Source organism: Podarcis filfolensis (assembly GCF_964270895.1).
Source record: "Podarcis filfolensis genome assembly, chromosome: 11".
NCBI lineage: Eukaryota > Metazoa > Chordata > Lepidosauria > Squamata > Lacertidae > Podarcis > Podarcis filfolensis.
The window spans coordinates 10,320,100-10,338,744 of NC_139613.1; the positions used below are offsets into that span (position 1 = coordinate 10,320,100).

Below are 18,645 nucleotides of genomic sequence, written 5' to 3' on the forward strand. Positions count from 1 at the left end.
CCTCCCCAGTATTAAATAGGACTGCTCTCTTAAGAGTGTGACAGAACATTTGAGAACTGGTATTGTACATCTCCCTAGATAATATTCAGCTTGACTCGATCACCTAATATCAAGAACACCCTGCAGTGTCTTCACCAGACATACATCTCTGACTAAGCAGACCTGAAGAACTTAAGTGGTGTTATATAGAGAACAGCTAAAGAAATACTACAAAAAACACTTATTTGTAAACCAGACTGAGCAACAGGGGGGCTGGCAGTAGAAAGGAACACAAAAATAATGACATCTGCCATGTAAAAAATAGATTTGAAGGGAAATCAGGCAACAGATGCTCATAGAACAACCACTTCCAAAATGCTATTCTACTTTGTCCTGTCAACTGTAATTGTGCAAGGTATTTCTCAGTATCTGTCCGATGTATATTACTCTGCCTTCCTTCTTGCAAGGACCTTCAGGTGGCATGAACAGGGATCCCTCCCCACCCCACATTTTATCTTCTCAACAAGATTTGGTGTAGAGAAACCAGGATCCAAGCTGAGTCTAGGCTGCCCAGTGAAGTTTCAAGGCCTCCTACGGATAGCTCAGTTAGTTAAAGCATGGTGCTGATAACACCAAGGTTGCAGGTTCGATCGCCATGTGGGACAGCTGCATATTCCTGCATTGCAGGGGATTGGACTAGATGATCCTCAGGATACCTTCCAACTCTACAATTCTATGATTCACGCCATAATAAATTTGTTAGTCTTTAAAGTGCCACAAGGTTCTTTGTTCTTTTTGCTGCAACAAACTAAGACAGTTACCTTACTAGAAATTGCTTATAAGGACTGTTAAGATTCTGGCGGTGAGAAAATAAGATTGCATGCTGTTTCCTGAATAAAACATATGGAAGAAAGTAGGACACAGAAGCAACACAACTGTCCACCTCCTTTCCTTTAGAGTGTTATCTCTCCAGTATGGAAAGCAAACTGTTGTATCCACAAATTTTTCAGCGTAATTTGGCTGGAAAGCAGCTTAAAGGCAAGTGCAGTATCCCTGGAAACAAAGGTAGATACGGTTCTCAGACTGATATATGGCGGCCTTTGCCAGTTACTTGCGCCCTCATTATCTGCAGCAAGTAGGATTGTGCCTTTAGGATTGTATACCTACACTTGCTACCCTCACCACAGGTAGAAAAAAACAAAGGCACTGAGAGATCCCACATTCAGAAAAATTCAGGGCTTCCATGGTTTAGTTTACAACTTTGACTCATAATAAGGGGAAGAAGGGAAGATGTTACCCTAAGGAGAAGCACACATGAACAGGCCCTAAAATTCTAGAAATAAGTACAGTGGTACATTGGGTTAAGAACTTAATTCATTCTGGAGGTCCGTTCTTAACCTGAAACTGTTCTTAACCTGAGGTACCACTTTAGCTAATGGGGCCTCCCGCCGCCGCCGCCGCGCAATTTCTGTTCTCATCCTGACGCAAAGTTCTTAACCCGAGGTACTATTTCTGAGTTAGAGGAGTCTGTAACCTGAAGTGTTTGTAACCTGAAGCATCTGTAACCCGAGGTACCACTGTACTGGGCAAAAGCAACCTGGCACATTCCAAGCTTATGGGATTCTGAGACTTAACATACATTGTACCTTTGGGTTATGAGTGTGCATGCTGCTTATGAGGATTTTATTCTATGCATCTTTTATCTACTACCCTTTTTTCTTGAGCCCTGAATACCAAAGTTAAAAAATATAATTTGTCAAGCAATACAATGCAAATAAAACCATTACGCCAACACTACAAAGCAGATGCAACACTATGAAGAGTACCTCAGGATACAAAAATGCAGAAATTGTAAAGCCTTTCACAGTGGTATACACATTTTACCAGCTGGCCTTTGGCAATAAACTGTTAGTTCTACTATCTGCAATTGAGCTAGCAAGATAACCTATTAAGAGCACCGTGAGCGACAATGGAAATATAAGCTACCAAGTTACTGGGAGCCTGAACAGAAATTGTGAATTACGTAGTCATATTACCATGGTGCTACAGGACATCATATACACAGTATGTCTCCATAATGAGCAAGTGTATGCTTTGAGTATTTTATGGACTAGTACAGGATACAAGTATTCAGCAAGTTTATACAAACTGTTCAGGAAAGGTGTATTTAAGATGTATTAAGCTGTTTCCTTTCCCTGCTGAGAATGTGTACAATAAATTAATCTGGATGTAGAAAAGAACTGGAAATAGATGTCACTATCGGCTCAATCACATTGCTAGTAAACTACAAAACTAGAAAAGGCACAAAAAAGACTACAGTACTCAGAAACATTACGAAACACTCTCAAACTGAAAATGGTTCTTTATGATCTTATTCTACAGAAAGAGATTTACTCTACAGAAAAAGAAAGTTGCAAGACAGCCACCTTACTAGGATATCTTATGTCCAGGTGTATTTTGCTACTGGGATGGGTCCAATTGCGACCACATGGGCATTTCTGGATGCCAGGATGACACCTGACATCTCCATCGGGCTGGCCCCATCAGCTTTTAAGCAGAAGAGCTTATTTATTGCATTTATACCCCACCTTTTTCTCCAATGGGTACATGGCTCACCCGCCTCACCAGTTAATCCCTACAACGGCCCTGTGAGGTAGGTTAAGAGGCTGTGACTGACTGTCACCCAGTGAGCTTCATGACAAGAGTGGGGATTTGAACCCTGATCTCCCAGTTCCTATCTGACACACTAACCACTACACCACACTGGCTTCCTAGAGTTCTTTTACTATGGGGCAGCTATATAAATTAACTAGTTAAACAAATATGGGGGAAGCAAAATGCCACTTGGAGAAAGATCTGAAATATTTTCCTTTAATCCTGGATTGTTTTATTTGATGTTCTAATGTGTTGTAAACCACTTTGAGATGTTTTTTCTTTAAAATATAAAGCAGTATAGAAACGAAAATGAATAATGATGATGATGATAATTAAAAAATGTCATTGCAAAAAATATAAAGGTGCCTAGACATACTGTTGTGGCGACTGTAACTTAGGTTTAAGATGCCATTTGCTGATTAGCTTACATATCTGAGTTTCTAACACTGCTTAAGTCTCTGAGGAAACACTGTGGGGACTAGCACTGGCATAGTAAAAATTCTGAAAGAAGCAAATACAAGCTCAAGTGCAAAATCTCAGAATAAGCGCCCACCAGGAAGGAAAGACTGAGGCAAATAATACAGCTTGCAGTGAACATTCACCCCAGTATACACCAGTTCTAAAACAGTAGGTAAATTTAGATGCTCCTTACTTAGTGTACAGGCTGCGTACAATGACCATTCCATATCACAACTCACAATGTGTTCACTGTCTACAAAGCACTGAAATCCCAAATCCAGTAACAACTGTATCACCATAACTGGAACTTCTCTACTGTGGTGGTGCTGGAAATTAAAGCCAGGGATTCAAGAACTTTGTATAGAACGGTCATAGTTTCTCTCTCATAATTTACCATGTTTACAAAATGCCCTTCCTCCCGGAAACTCAGGGAAATATATATGGTGGAATATTTTGCACACAATCTCACAACTGTCCTAGTAAGTAGGTGGTGTTGAGACACTAAGTCTGGCCCAAGGTCAAGAACCTAAGCTCCACAACCAAACAGTTGCTGCAAACGTGTCTTGCAGTCTTCTTCTGTCATATCAAGCACACTATAGACAACAGAACTTTAACATGAACAGTGCTCTAGAACAGTGTTTCTCAACCTGTGGTCCCCCAGATGTTGTTGGACTACAACTCCCATCATTCCTAGCCAGCATGAGCAGTGGTCAGGGATGATGGTAGTTGTAGTCCAACAACATCTGGGGACCCACAGGTTGAGGACCGCTGCTCTAGAACACCACTCTGAATCCATTCACTTTTAGAATCACAGTAAGTAATGGTCTGTTCTTATCAGTATGATGGCTCTGTAAGGTTATCTGGAACAGAAGCTGTAAAATAAGATAGCTGGAACACAGGTCACAACCCAAGCAGACCATGGAATGAGATGCATCTTACTCAGGCAAGGAAATACTAAGGAGTGTTGTTATGTGATTAGCACTTCTACACCCATTGCCCTTCACATCAACACACCTAGGTGAAAATAGAATAACCTGAAATGTTACAATATATTTAGACATGGTCTAAACCTAATCATGGTTAAACTTCATGCTGGTAGCAATGTTAACTGCAGTTAAGCAAACCTTTCTACAACTAGGATTGGAAACTAGGTTTTGCACACCCATGTCTAAAGAACACAATGTCATGAAGGTCTATTTTCATCTGCAAGTGGGATGCGTGAGAGAAATTATCATAAATCAAGATTATGATCCCAATAGCAGTTATTCTATTTTAGGAGTTGTTATACCAGCCTCCATCTCCAGACTGATGCTTTTCCATTTAACTGCATGTTGTGATGAGGAAGCAGCATTTGAAAAACTGGCAAACTTCATCATATTTGGCACCAGCACACCTCAATAAGGTTTTCCCCTAGGTCCACACTCCCTACCTTACTCAGACTCCAGATTTAGCAATGAACCAACTATCATTGATACCATTAACTTTGTTTCTTCCAAAAGAAAGAAGTTTGCTATCAGCCCCATTTTCTCTGCCTCATAAACGTGTCTACAATTATGCTAGATCATGGTACCATGTCCTGCATATATATGCATATATGCTATTACTTTCAGGAATTTGTCTTTGAAATACTGGCAAGTTCAAAACTTACTGACAGGCATAATCAAGGACACACCCAAGGTATGGTCAGAAGGTACCTGAAGGAGATACCTTGCTGAAACAAAACATGTCTCTATCTGGACGGTTAAGTCTAGTCAAATGTGACTATAGAGTGCGGCACTCATCTCACTTTCAGACCGAGGGAGCCAGCATGTGGCCAGCTGTCCGAGTCATGTGGCCAGCATGACTAAACCGCTTCAGGCACAACAGAACACTGTGACGGAAGACAGAGCACACGGAAACGCCATTTACCTTCCTGACACAGCGGTACCTGGTGTGCTTTTGAACTGCTAGGTCTGCAGTTTAGCTAGTGTCTAGATGGGCAACCACCTAAGAACACCATTTATGCTTGCCCTTCACGATGAAAGAAATGAGGTACACAGTGGTACCTTGGGTTACATACGCTTCAGGTTACAGACTCCGCTAACCCAGAAATAGTACCTCGGGTTAAGAACTTTGCTTCAGGATGAGAACAGAAATTGTGCTCTGGCGGCGCGGCAGCAGCAGGAGGCCCCATTAGTTAAAGTGGTGCTTCAGGTTAAGAACAGTTTCAGGTCAAGAAGGGACCTTTGGAACAAATTAAGTACTTAACCCGAGGTACCACTGTACTTTAAAAAAGCAAACCAACCCACTGCACTCCCTATTAATTAACCCACCACTCACCTTGCTCATATACATGTTAAAGCTGACAAAGGGAATTTTTTTTTTAATGCTCTATCTACCCAGATGGTCAGAGGATAGATCAATAGCAGTTAGTACAGATACAGTCTATTTAACTACCTTGTTATATTTACAATAAGAATGGCTACAAAAGCAGATACTTCTTCTTTCTAAAGCAAAGAATCATACAAGAGAAGCCTACAAAACTAAGGGGGTAATTTACTCTAGATTAACACAGGACACAAGCCGGTGCACATTTACCCAAGAGCTAGACTCACTTAACACTGGAGGACCTCACTCCTGAGTAAGCCTGCATAAGACTATCAGTGTGTGAGAGAAACATGCTGTGTGCACTATATAAAGTGGGAGGAGGTATATCTGTGTGTGCAGGGGAAACTTATCCAGTTCCCCTTCTTGAGTTGGGTATCCCCTAGCCATCACCGCCATCAGAAGTTCTGGGATAGCTTAGTTGGTAGAGCATGAGACTCTTAATCTCAGGGCCGTGGTTTCAAAATATTCCCGCATTGCAGGGTGGTTGGACCAGATGATCCTAGTGGTCCCTTCCAACTCTACAATTCTATGATTCCTCAGCACCAATCCATAGAAATTGTAGACAGGGACAGGCTTTGGTCTATCAAATTTCAGCAGCGTCCTGTGAGAGTCAAAAAACTCAGCATCCCCCTGCCTCTCAATTCACTATGTCATAGCAGCGCCCACTAGGCTCAGCACTCTGTGCAACGGCGGAACCAGTCACGCTGCACTAAAGCCACATCTGTTGTGGAGTTGTGAGGGACCACAAGTGTCATCTAGTCCAACCCCCTTCAGCACAGGAATATTTTGCCCAACATGGGGTTCGATCCACAATCCTGAGATTCAGAGCGACAGAGCCCTGTGCTTTATTGACCAAGCTATCCCTTAAAACAACAGCCTTCTTTAGGCACGCAGCTGCAGGCATGTTTCCAACCTTTAAACGCTGAATGCCCTTAATTGCTCATTTTCAACTGTGCATTTCTTCTTCTTTAAATTACTGGTAGCTTTAACACTTCCTGTAGAGAGCCATGTTTCCCAATGTGGGGCAGTTTGAATGGGGGGGGGGCAATTCGAGAATGACTTATTATCAGTTAATGGCTTCTTAGGCTTCCTCCACGTAAATAGGAGTTCAATTTTTGAATAAATAGAACTGTATGTCACAGTGGAGGGGGCATCAGGGCCGGATTTAGATTTGATGAGGCCCTCAGCTACTGAAGGTAATGGGGCCCTTTATATGTCCAGCTGTCCTTTGTCAGCAACAAATTGTCGCTGTTTTGTGTGTTGAATATATGCTATATGGTAATTTAGGGACTTAATAGGTATCTAAAGCCATTTGCACATAACAAAATATGTATTTTATCAAAGTAATTGTTGAACTGAAATACAATTAAGAAGAAGTATATTAACAGTGAAATACAATTAAGAAGAAGTATATTAATAGTAAAATAATTATTAAGCTCTAACTTAAAATGATTTTTTATTCATAACAAACTTTATAATGAAATGATTTTAGAATGTTGTATCATTTTACTGTTGTTAGCCGCTCTGAGCCCGGCTTTGGCTGGGGAGGGCGGTATATAAATAAAATGTTGTTATTATTTTATTAATAATGCAAACACATTGACATTTGGCAATAACAGAAGTTCCTTTAGAATCAATTTTTCCCCTTTAATTTTTTGGGGGGCCCCCAAGAGTGTGTGGGGGCCTAAGATACAGCTTGTTTAGCTTATATGTAAATTTGGCACTGGGGGTGGGGATCAGGATTTTAGAGATGCTTAGGTGGGGTACAGCTGCCCAAAAAGGTTGGGATCCACTGTAGAGGCAAATATAGACAGACTATCTATATAGTAACATATAAATATATCTATATAGTAGCATATATAGTATGCATCTATATAGTATATATATAGTAGCATCTATATAGTAGCATATAAATATATAAAGAAATCAGCCACCTCTCTCCCCTCCCCCCCTGACCCCTCGTGCCCCCAAACTCACCTGACCTCCCCACCAACTGTCATGGCTACAAAAAGGGGCCCCTCCCCTCATCCCTGCGACACACGTAGGGCTGTCCTCCCGTCCCTCAGAGAGGGGATGCTAAGCAAGGAAGCCCTGCATGAAGCTGAGGGGGGGGGGGGAGGAGGAGGAGGCGGCGGCGGCGGCGGCGACTCACCGGGCTCCGCTGGGCGAGCGACCGAGAAAGGGTGGGCTGGGTCGGTAGGGGGAGTGCGGGAACGGAAACTGACGCTCCCCTCCGGCGCCCCGCGGGATTCTCCTCAGGGACTCTTTTGCTTGCGCGCCTCCGCGGCTCGCTCGCGTGAGGGGGGAGAGAAAGCGCGGCCCCGCCTCTTCTACATTTGTGGGAAGGGGCGGGCTACGTACGCAGTCGGGCGCGCGCCCGCGAGCGAACCTTTCAGTCAGCCAGCCGCTCGGAACTCAAACCGCCTCCATCTTTCCACGTCGTCGCAGCCGTCGCCTGAGAGAAGCGGAGGGGAGGGCGGGGGGCGGAGACGGAATCGGTCACGTGCGCTTGCCACGCCTCCCCCAGAGTTCCGCCCCGCCCGCTTCGTTTTGCAAAGCGGCCAAGAAGCGAAAGCGAAGTGTATGCTGGGAGATGTAGTCCCACCCCTAAGTAGGAGTCTACGCAGGCGACTCCAGGAAGGGGATGCAGCGGCCGCCAACTACGCTTTGGAACTCCCTGCCTCTTGATATATCAAGCAGGCGCTTCCGCTGTTTTGTTTTGAGGACCTGCTAAAGGCGTGCTTGTTTGCTTAGAAATGCTGGTGTGAATTTGAATTCGTTTCAGTATTTTTACAATTTGTCAGGCTTTAGCGTATTGTTTCCCCGCCCCCGTTTTTATCTTTTTGTAAGCCGCTTTGATGGTCTTTGCTTTTTACAGTAAAGAAGCATATAAATGTTGTTAAATAAAATATATATATATAATATAATAAATTATAATTATAATAAATAAAATAAAATAAACAAAATATTTATTTATACCTCACCTTTTTCCCTGATGGGAAATATACCGCCACAATGATGCCACCCCTGTGCCATTTCTTCCTGGTTTTTTGTACGCTGCCAGATGTTTGGGTTCCTGTTAAGTGGCAATCTGATGGTTTCTACTTATTTACTTGGATAATTGTTTTTATGTGAGCTTCTATATTTGTATGATTCTTGAGCGACTCCTTGGTGGCAGTGGGGTGCAGTGACTTATCCTGGATTTTTCATGTACAATATATTCAAATGAACATCATAGTGAGATTTACTTTCAGGAAAAGATGTAGTAGGATGGGCCTCTAAGTGCACTGCAGACAATCCTAGCTTTTGAGACACACAGGTGCTAATTTACAAGATTTAGTTGCTGTGTCATGATGACTAGAAGGAATCTACAACTCGGGTTCCTCTGCACCATAAAGGAAACATCCGAAGTCTGGGTAACAACAGAACCCCCTCATTAAATTCTGTTTTCAACACTATTTAGCATTTATTTTTAGATCAATGATGTGATCTAATGTGCATACAAAAGTTTCCATACACAGGAATCTTGTAGTCCATTCTAGACTTAGTTTTTGTAATTTTCTGTAGCGGAGTCTGAAAGGCCTGAATTTAAGTGTCAAGATAGATCACAAGCCTTATTAAGTGTAGTACTTTGTTCTGAGCTTCAACATACTTAATCAGTGCCTTTTACCCTGCATCTTACAGTTTTATCAAGTTTCCATTAATTCAAATGGCTACATTAAGGGAAAATTAAATTAAACCAAGGCATGAATAATTCCGCCCTCCGTTTTTTATGAGATAATCAAAATAGCCTCTGGGTGGAAATAGAACTATTCTAATATTAAAGTAGTCAAATTTTAATCAAATGCAAATGTATGCAAAAAGAAAAACAGCAGCTACAGTTTGTGAAGAACGTGCTACTGCTGCTACCAGTTTGTAACAAAATGTTGACAATGGGCCAAGTCTCCCCCAAAAAGGCAATTGTGTCAACTAGTCTTAATTAAAAACTATCCTCCCAATATTACTTCTCATGCCAGTCCTGTTATAAAAGGATGCATCTGTCCACACTGTCCCCCATCTCTGAAGTTGAGAATACTAAACAACAAACAAATTCTGAGATTCTTGCTTATGAGCAAAGGTTAGTTTCATGATGGTAGTTTCAGTAACTGATCCTGGGCATAGTACTGTATTAATACTATTGCTATTTATGAATCTTTTCCTATGAAGCATTTCACAATACAGTCAAACCTCGGTTGCTGAAAATAATCTGTTCCAGAAGCCCGTTCGCCTTCCAAAATGTTCAACAACTGAGGCGCGACTTCTGATTGGTTGCCGGAGCTTCCTGCACTCAAGCGGAAGCCACGTCGGATGTTCAGCTTCCAAAAAACGTTCAAAAACTGGAGCATTTACTTCTGGGTTTTTGGTGTTCGGAAACCGAAATGTTCCGAAACGGAGGCATTCAGGAGCTGAGGTTTGACTGTATCACAAAAACATATGTAAAACAACTGCATGTATACACACAGACACACACACACATTTTCAAATCCAATCCCGACACCGAGATAAAGATCTAACCTTCGTAGGTTTGGTGAAAGAGAAAAGGCACTGAAAAGACAAGAGACACAGCGCCTGATATGCAGGAACAGGAAGGAACAGGAAGGGGCCACCACAGTAAAGGTCCGATTCCAACATTGTACGGAATGGACCTCTTGATGAGAAGGTCCATCTGCAGTGGGCCCTTTCTTTGCTAAGCACAGTGATACGTTGGGTATATAAAAGGCGATACGTTCTTTTAGCTGTCCTGGTCCCAACTCATGTAGGACTTCATGCACCAGTACTAGCACTGTGAGCTGAACCCAGTAGCGAACTGGCAGCATGTACAATTCTTTCAGCAGTACCATAACATAGCATAGTAGCGAAGCTGCCACATTTCACACTACCTGCAGTTTCCAGGTAACTTATTGCCGTAATCTCGAAGTCACCAGCGCTTGAACGACATTGGGCAGACGATCACAGTCCAGAAATGGTACTAACTCTCTTACCAGCTGAATTCCGTTTCCGAAGGATACTTATTTCAGTCCTTTTCTGTCAAGCCTTCTGTCACCAGGCAGTGTTGTTGCTTGACCTTCTGAAACCCTCAGTGTAAGGAACAGACCTCTCTCTTTTTAGCCGTGATGCTGGCCTTCTCCTTGCTGCTTTCGGTGTTGTTCTGTTGCTTATTTGACTCTCTTGGATTGTATGCTTGAATACGCTTGAATTGAAAGTGCTACTCCAGGCACTGGGAAAGCTCAGGCCATCCTTTCATTTCCACACAGGCCTTTGATCTCTCCCCTTCCCTCTGGTTGTTACTTGGATCCAATATGAGCTCACTTTATCGAAGAACACTTTGTTGTAAAGGTCCCCACTTCACAATCTGAGCTTGCAGCTGCTTCAGAGGTCCAGTTGCCACCTTCAGAGGCTGATTCACACACACATACACCCCCCCCAAAAGCCCTTCTCCAGTATGGAAGCCGTGTGGAATTACGTTAGAACATCTTTGACTTGCACTTACAAAATGGCATATACTCTGAAGACCTTCTCATTCCTTCCTGGGTCTCAGAGTTCCATTTTACTCAACCCCTGTGCTGTACGAGACCAAACACTTTTTCAATTCCAGCTTGGGGTATAGTGTCCACATGACAAGTTATCAAACTTTCACACCGGTATTTTGCCTGCCACCTCTCAACCCCTATTAGAAGAGTCTACTAAACTGTCATTTGTGCTTACAGCAAATCACATAAATCCAGACTGAATGAATTGTCCAGCCAGAGCTGTGTAATTTAGTCCCAATACTGTCCCTAACTTTTTCAGTAACCTAAATTGAGGGCTTAATTTGGTTGCATAAAAGAAACAACTTTTACTTTACCAAAAGAGAAAGGAAGGTCTTTATTTGTAGAATTTAAGACTGCAATTCTGAACCTACTGACTCGTGTAAAAACTGAATAACTATTACCTCCTTACTGGGCAAAGGGCTTCAACCCTCATCTCCTTAATACCCAACACAGCGAGCGAAATACAGATTCGAGTACCACCTTTCCACTTCAGCCTGCTGTGAAATTTCTACACACTGCAGAGAAATCTGGAACATGTTCTAAAAGCCCCTCTCAAGTCCATGCCCAGGACTATTCTTTGCATTGCTATTATTTCACATAACTCAAATACAGGCTCCGGAACACACCTAACACCCTCTTGGATAACTCTGCATTGTGGAGAAAATCAGCAACAGTGAACATACTGTTTCTCTGCTGATGCCAATCTTACCCATTAGAGCAGGGATGGGAAACCTATGTTGCTCCAGATGTTGTTGGACCACGGCTCCCATCACCTCTACCAAACATGGCCAATGGTCAGGTATGATGGGAATTTCAGTCCAACAACGTATGGCAGGCCAAAGGTTAGTCAATCCTGATTTATGGATTCAGGGCCGAATTAGGATTTGAACCCATGTCTGCCAGGCTCAAGACCCATATGGCCTTTTGCAGGAGCCACTTAAGGAGAAGTCATCTAAAGCCCATCTTGCCTGCCCCTTGCCGCCCCCAGTAATATAACTATTTTAGTTTTTATTTTTATGGTGCATTGTAGTTGCAATGCGACTCTTTGGTTCTCTTGACTTGGGTCATTAAGTCCCCGATCTCCCATTCACACAACTCTAAGAAGGGCAAAACTAGATCCACGAGCATAGGAAACATGTCTTAATAAGAATGCCAGCCTTCAGTTGTAAAAGCAAAACCTTTAGATTTTATTTAGAGTAATTCTGAATCCAATGTCAATGTTGCCAACCAAAATACAGCAGTTTGCACACAGATCTATTTTTAATATTGTTATTATTTTAAGAAAAACATTCTTTTTCCACCTTCAGAAATAAGGGCAAATTGCCTGGTCTTAATTAATGGCAGGGAATACGATTATATTTCCCATATCAGGGCTACCTCACACAAAGTTTGCTTCATCGTATCTGCAAAATCAGGAGGAATGCCAAACAACGCATAGTTTTGCAGGGATGGTTTGAGAAAAAGTGAGTGAACAGCTATTAATATTTATTATTAGTGTCTTGAGTATTTACAGTGCTGTTCTCTTCAGCTATAATACATAAGTCATCTAGCTTTTTAAAGACAAGCGTATAAGAAGTTGTGTGGAAGTTGAGTTCCAGGAAGTTCTTTGAAACAAGTCACAATTTTGACAGTTACACAGCAGTGTAAAAAACTGGAGCCTAAAATGCTAACACCATAAACTGCACTGCATTGGAAAAGGTTCTCCTGTACTGAGAATGTCAAGCAGAGCAAGACAACATGTTAAATCTTTTCCAGCTACAAAGAAAATAGTATCCTAAATTTTCCTAGGTGTCTGCCTGTGTGTATGCAGGTTCCAAGTTTCCTTTCAGAAAAAAAAGTGCAATTAAATTTCCAAGTGGGAACACCATCATCAGCTCATTTTCTTAAAGCAACCACGATCCCACAGCACCAGCTTACTTAATCAGTCTTTTTCTCAGAAACCCCTGGTGGACCACTTTCAGCAAATCCATTTGCGATGCCGTTGCTTTCAGTCTGAAACACACACAGAGAGAAAATACATTTAAATACATGTTCAGAGGGACGCGGGTGGCGCTGTGGTCTAAAACCATCGAGCCTAGGGCTTGCCGATCGGAAGGTCGGTGGTTCGAATTCCCGCGACGGGGTGAGCTCCTGTTGCTCGGTCCCTGCTCCTGCCAACCTAGTAGTTTGAGAGCACATCAAAGTGCAAGTAGATAAATAGGTACCACCCTGGCAGGAAGGTAAACGGCGTTTCTGTGCGCTGCTCTGGTTTCCCCAGAAGTGGCTTAGTCACGCTGGCCACATGACCCAGAAAAACTGTCTGCGGACAAACATCGGCTTCCTCAGCCAGTAAACCAAGATGAGTGCCGCAACCCCAGAGTCATACGCGACTGGACTTAACTGTCAGGGGTCCTTTACCTGTTTACCTGTCCCTTCATGGCCTAGGACCCTCGTACCTACGAGACAGCCTCTCCTGGTATGCCCCACGGAGAGCCTCAAGGTCCATAAATAGCAACACCCTAGTGGTCCCGGGCCCTAAGAAAGTTAGATTAGCTTCAACCAGAGCCAGGGCCTTTTCAACTCTGGCTCCGGCCTGGTGGAACGCCCTGCCTCATGAGACCAGGGCCCTGCAGGATCTGATTTCTTTCTGCAGGGCCTGTAAGACATAGTTGTTCCACCTGGCCTTTGGCTTGGAGCCAATTTGATTCCTTCCCCCTCTTTCTTTTTTCTTTTTCCTTTCTCTTCCTGTAATGAGGCTGCATTTTAATATTTTAATGTTTCAATATTTTAATGTTGTATTTTAATCACATTTTTAAGTTGTATTCATTCAACTTGTTTTTATTATTGCTTGTTAGCCGCCCTGAGCCCGGCCTTGGTTGGGGAGGGCGGGGTATAAATAAAAAATTATTATTATTATTATTAAAACATTAGAACCTTTGAGGCAACAAGTTTTAAATTTTGACTGAGACAACAATTTTTAACTTCAAAATGAATAGTATATTTACTTTCCATTACTGTTCTGGGACACAGAAGTTCCCTCCAGGGAATGCATGGCTACAGCTGTGGTATAGAAAACAGATCAGCAGCTGTTTCTGCTGTACAATCTAGAATGAAGCATCCTAGAAACTGGTGCCCTTGAAATGTTTTCAGCTAGCAGAACCACATGATCAACTTGTCCTTCATATGGCGTACACACACAACACACATACAGAGTTTTGCCAATGCTTACTTTAGAATCATCCATGGAGTCGTACAACTCACGCCTATTTTCAGTGCTGCCTTTTTGGTCTTTCTTTGCTGTTTCCTGCACTGCTCTCTTTGGCCAAATGCGCTTGATGAAAGGTGAGATGATGGGATAAAGATACGGCTCAAGGAACCTTTTATAGACCCACAGCAGAACTGGAATGACTATACAGGGAATGCACACCATTGTTCTTTTCAGGTCCTGCGGCAGAAATGTGCTGGAAGGCTTAAACACAGAAGGAAAAAAAATTAGCAAATGGGGAACATATTCAGTGGCCCCTGCGCCATGCGAGGAGCTTAAAACTCCAGTCCTGTGCACATTCAGCCCTGTGCACACTCAACTCAGTGGGACATACTTCCAAGCAAACAAACAAAGCACAGAACTGCACAATCAACACAATTTGGCATGGAACGACGAGTCCGTAAATACTGCATTCTCTTTTCCCGGCAGTTCAGTTTTGTTAGCAGGCAGTAAAGAACGGTGGGGAACAAATAGGAAAGCAAAACACAGGGCTTTTTCTTCGTATGAAAATAAATGGATCTGGGAAAGTGTGCAAATCAATATATATGCTGTACCAATTTGACAGTGTAAATCTAATTCAGAACAGTACCTTGAACAGTCCTTCAAGTTACATGTCCGTCTCAGTTTGGATAGGCAAACAGTTACAGCCTAAAATGACGAAAGCAGCTGGGACACTAGAAATTTTGGAAGTTATCAGTTCGTAAAGCAATTCTGAAAAATCCAGGTGCTGCAAAATGAGCAGCAACACACCAAAACCTCTCTCTGCCTACTATTCTTAACAGACAATCAGCAAGAACTGGTGTGAGTGCGGCTACATAAGCTATACCAACACTCCCAGATACCATAAAGTTTCATTTTTCTAAGCAATTGGCCCTAGTATTGCAATGTGGTGCTCTCAGGGGTGAGGTGGAGGGAAGGAGGAAGGGTCTACAGGGGGAAATGGTGCAAATGATTAGCTAACCAAAAAGAAAGCTTTGATCGATCTATGCAATGATGTTACTGAGATGTCCACTGGACCAGCTGCAGAACTGGATCAGGTAGACGGCCAAAATGAGAAGGACTCGGGTTAAGCACAGTCTATCCATCTCATAGGATTTTAAACAGGATTTCCTGCTCAGTAGACTCAGGGAAATTTCAGAACTTGTTACTGTGAAAGCAAACTTTTCAGGACAAATTAAATGAGTTAGCAGGAAAAGGTCTGTGGGTGTTAAGCAACAGAAACCTGAGAGAAGGCACAGAAAGTAGTTGGCTCATCTAGCAAGCAGCTTACCATTAAGTTGTCTCATAGAGCTGGCAACTCCAAACCAATAGTCTAAATTACAATAATATATTATTGATAAAGCAAAAATATTGTTCCTAGAGTGAAGCAAACAGGTGTTGCTCTCCAAATGGGGCAAGACCAAGAAGCTGGGTTCTGGGAGACCCTCTTCCCTTTTGAGTTAAGTGTTCACTCAGCAGAATACTACTTTGCACTTTTTTACCAATCAGAGTTTTCCAGAAGTAAAAAGCCCAGCAGCAATCTAGATTTGGTGTGCTTCCTCCAACAAATATTCTTCCTAAACCCCCATCCTACCTCAGTAGGTTTGATCTGCCCACAGGTTTTCGCTAATGATACAAAAATCACATATTTTAAAAATCCCACTGAATTAAATGGGGCTTACTCCCAGGTAAGTACGGTTAGGATTTTGCTGTTGCAAAATACTAGAACATATTTGTTTTATTTAGTTAAGAAGAATGACCTTCAATGCATGTTATTTGTTCTAAATTAAGTCCCAATTTGTTCAAAGGGACTCGCTTTCAAATAGGGTACCGACACTGCGGCCTGAATTAGTGAACCTATCCATAAACAGACAAATCAGCCAAGAACATACCTACTACGTTTATAATTCAAAGCTTAAACAAACGCAAAGGTACAGCTTTTACTTTAGTGGAGGCAGAAGACCCTGAAGTTAGTTTACAGGACTGGGGAGAGATCTGCCAAAACACACAAATGACAATTTTTTAATCATCTGTTTCTCTTAGCACTATTTGTCTGCTTGCATAAAAACGAAAACATGCCTAGTAAGTCCTATGGTTCAAAGCCCAGAGGATGCAGTTATTGGACAGTACTCAGGTACTGCAAATAAACACATTTTCCCCTACCTGCACATTTTTTTGATGCTGAAAACGTTCTTCTTTTGACAAGCCTACCCAGATGCTTAGACAGCTGAGTTGATTTTTTAAATGTTTCGGTATTTTAACCTTTGTTTTTCAAAGGAGGTCTGCGAATTTCCCCTGGATTTTTCTTGTTTTACCTTTTTCGCAAACCATTTTGAGCTGTGGTTGTTCTGGTTTTCACAGAAAGGGGTCGCTTAAAAACCAACACTTGCGCTGCATTTTTCTTAACGCTGTTTTCCTTTTTTAAATAAAAAATAGAAAGCCTGTCCGTAAAGAGAGAGGAAACTCACGCGATTGAAAGCAACCAATTAAAAATCAATAAGTAAATTAGCATATGCAAATGAGCCACTTGTTTTCGATGCAAGAAAACGGGGGCGTTTAAGGGAGGAGAAGAAAGCAAGGAGAGAAAGGCAGGAAAGGAAAAAACCAGCGGCCGCCTCCTTCCCGCCTTGCCCGCCCGCGAGAGCCGCGTCCAGCGCCGACATCGAACCGACCTACCTGCGCGGATCTCCAACGTCCAACTGACTGCCGGCCGAGGGAGCTCTTCACTTCCGGGAGAGGAACGCGACGTCACTCCGCAAGCTCCAATGGGCAAGCACGTGGTGCGCTGACGTCGCGCTCTCCCTATTTACGTTCCACCGAGGGGGCCATGACACTAGAGGCAGAGCGGGGTGTGACCTAAGCACCATTTCTCCGCGAAGCCCCGCCCCTCCCTCTCCTTATACAGTACAGTGGTACCTCGGGTTAAGTATTTAATTCGCTCCGGAGGTCCATACTTAACCTGAAACTGTTCTTAACCTGAAGCACCACTTTAGCTAATGGGGCCTGCTGCTGCTGCTGTGCCGCCGGAGCACGATTTCTGTTCTCATCCTGAAGCAAAGTTCTTAACCCGAGGTACTATTTCTGGGTTAGTGGAGTCTGTAACCTGAAGCGTCTGTAACCTGAAGCGAATGTAACCCGAGGTACCACTGTATTGCTGGTTGGATTACTACTGCAACGCGCTCTGTGGACCAGGAAAGCCTGGCTTTGTTGTTGTTTAGTCATTTAGTCGTGTCCGACTCTTTGTGACCCCATGGACCAGAGCACGCCAGGCACTCCTGTCTTCCACTGCCTCCCGCAGCTTGGTCAAACTCATGCTGGTCGCTTAGAGAACACTGTCCAACCATCTCGTCCTCTGTCGTCCCCTTCTCCTTGTGCCCTCCATCTTTCCCAACATCAGGGTCTTTTCCAGGGAGTCTTCTCTTCTCATGAGGTGGCCAAAGTATTGGCGCCTCAGCTTCAGGATCTGTCCTTCCAGTGAGCACTCAGGGCTGATTTCCTTAAGAATGGATAGGTTTGATCTTCTTGCAGTCCATGGGACTCTCAAGAGTCTTCTCCAGCACCATAATTCAAAAGCATCAATTCTTCGGCGATCAGCCTTCTTTATGGTCCAGCTCTCACTTCCATACATCACTACTGGGAAAACCGTAGCTTTAACTATACGGACCTTTGTCGGCAAGTTGATGTCTCTGCTCCCCCCCCCCCCTTAATGGATCACTGCCTTGCCGTGGTGAAGGGGCTTGAATAACTCAGAGAAGCTATGAGCTATGCCATGCAGGGCCACCAAAGATGGACAGGTCATAGTGGAGTTTTGACCAAACGTGATCCACCTGGAGCAGGAACTGGCAAGCCACTCCAGTATCCCTGCCAAGAAAACTCCATGGACAAAGCCTGGCTGCAGCACATCATGGGCTCGCTCGTTGCATTAGGGCAGGCTTCCTCAACCTCGGCCCTCCAGATGTTTTGAGACTAGTTCCCATCATCCCTGACCACTGGTCCCGCTAGCTAGGGATCATGGGAGTTGTAGTCCCAAAACATCTGGAGGGCAGAGGTTGAGGAAGCCCGCATTAGGGCTAGATTACTACAATGCGTTCTCCGTTGAGTTTCCTTTGCAGGAATGCAGTCAATGCAAGATGCCGCAACACAATTGCTGGCAGAAGGGCCTTGGTCAGTGGAATTGGGGCAGCACTGATACTTTGGAATTCCCTGCCTGTTAATATCAGGCAGGCACCTTCACTGTGTTTCTTTCTGCACTTGCTGAAGACATTTTTATTTCCAATAGCACAGCCAGATGTTTACAGTTTGTAGTTTTAAGTATCTTTGAGAGCCAGGCAAAAACATTCCTCTTCTCCATGGTCTTTTAAGCTGGGGGGGGCAGGGATATTGTTTAGTTTA

The 18,645-nt window shown here is 43.3% G+C and overlaps 3 protein-coding genes across 12 annotated transcripts in view; 1 reads left to right on the forward strand and 2 right to left on the reverse strand.

Moving 5' to 3' along the window:
• Positions 1-8,007, reverse strand: part of DYM (dymeclin) — a 172,146-nt gene extending 164,139 nt beyond the window's left edge. For 2 of the 10 annotated variants that reach the window (XM_083575616.1, XM_083575624.1), the window contains exon 1: positions 7,613-7,926. The gene's annotated coding sequence lies outside the window, so the exon portion shown is untranslated. Of the gene's footprint in view, positions 1-7,437 lie in introns of all 10 variants that reach the window. The other 8 variants (XR_014539542.1, XM_083575620.1, XM_083575622.1 and 5 more) reach the window with 8 other exon arrangements.
• Positions 1-18,645, forward strand: part of LOC310744435 (uncharacterized protein) — a 399,988-nt gene that overhangs the window by 102,125 nt on the left and 279,218 nt on the right. The gene's annotated exons all lie outside the window — the stretch shown is intronic.
• On the reverse strand, positions 12,148-17,015 carry LOC310745180 (UPF0729 protein C18orf32 homolog). Its single transcript, XM_083577278.1, has 3 exons — positions 16,930-17,015; positions 14,239-14,478; positions 12,148-13,022 (listed from the first exon to the last, which is right to left on the reverse strand). Exons 2-3 carry the CDS (start codon positions 14,437-14,439, stop codon positions 12,948-12,950), a joined length of 276 nt encoding a protein of 91 aa, XP_083433404.1. The 5' UTR covers positions 14,440-14,478; positions 16,930-17,015; the 3' UTR covers positions 12,148-12,947.

Excerpts from the sequence above, each read along its gene's own strand:
- LOC310745180 (XM_083577278.1), bottom strand. The coding sequence starts at position 14,439 with ATGGTGTGCATTCCCTGTATAGTCATTCCAGTTCTGCTGTGGGTCTAT. Across the intron at positions 13,023-14,238 it reads ACTCCATGGATGATTCTAAA|ACTGAAAGCAACGGCATCGC; the intron begins GTAAGCATTGGC and ends TGTGTGTTTCAG.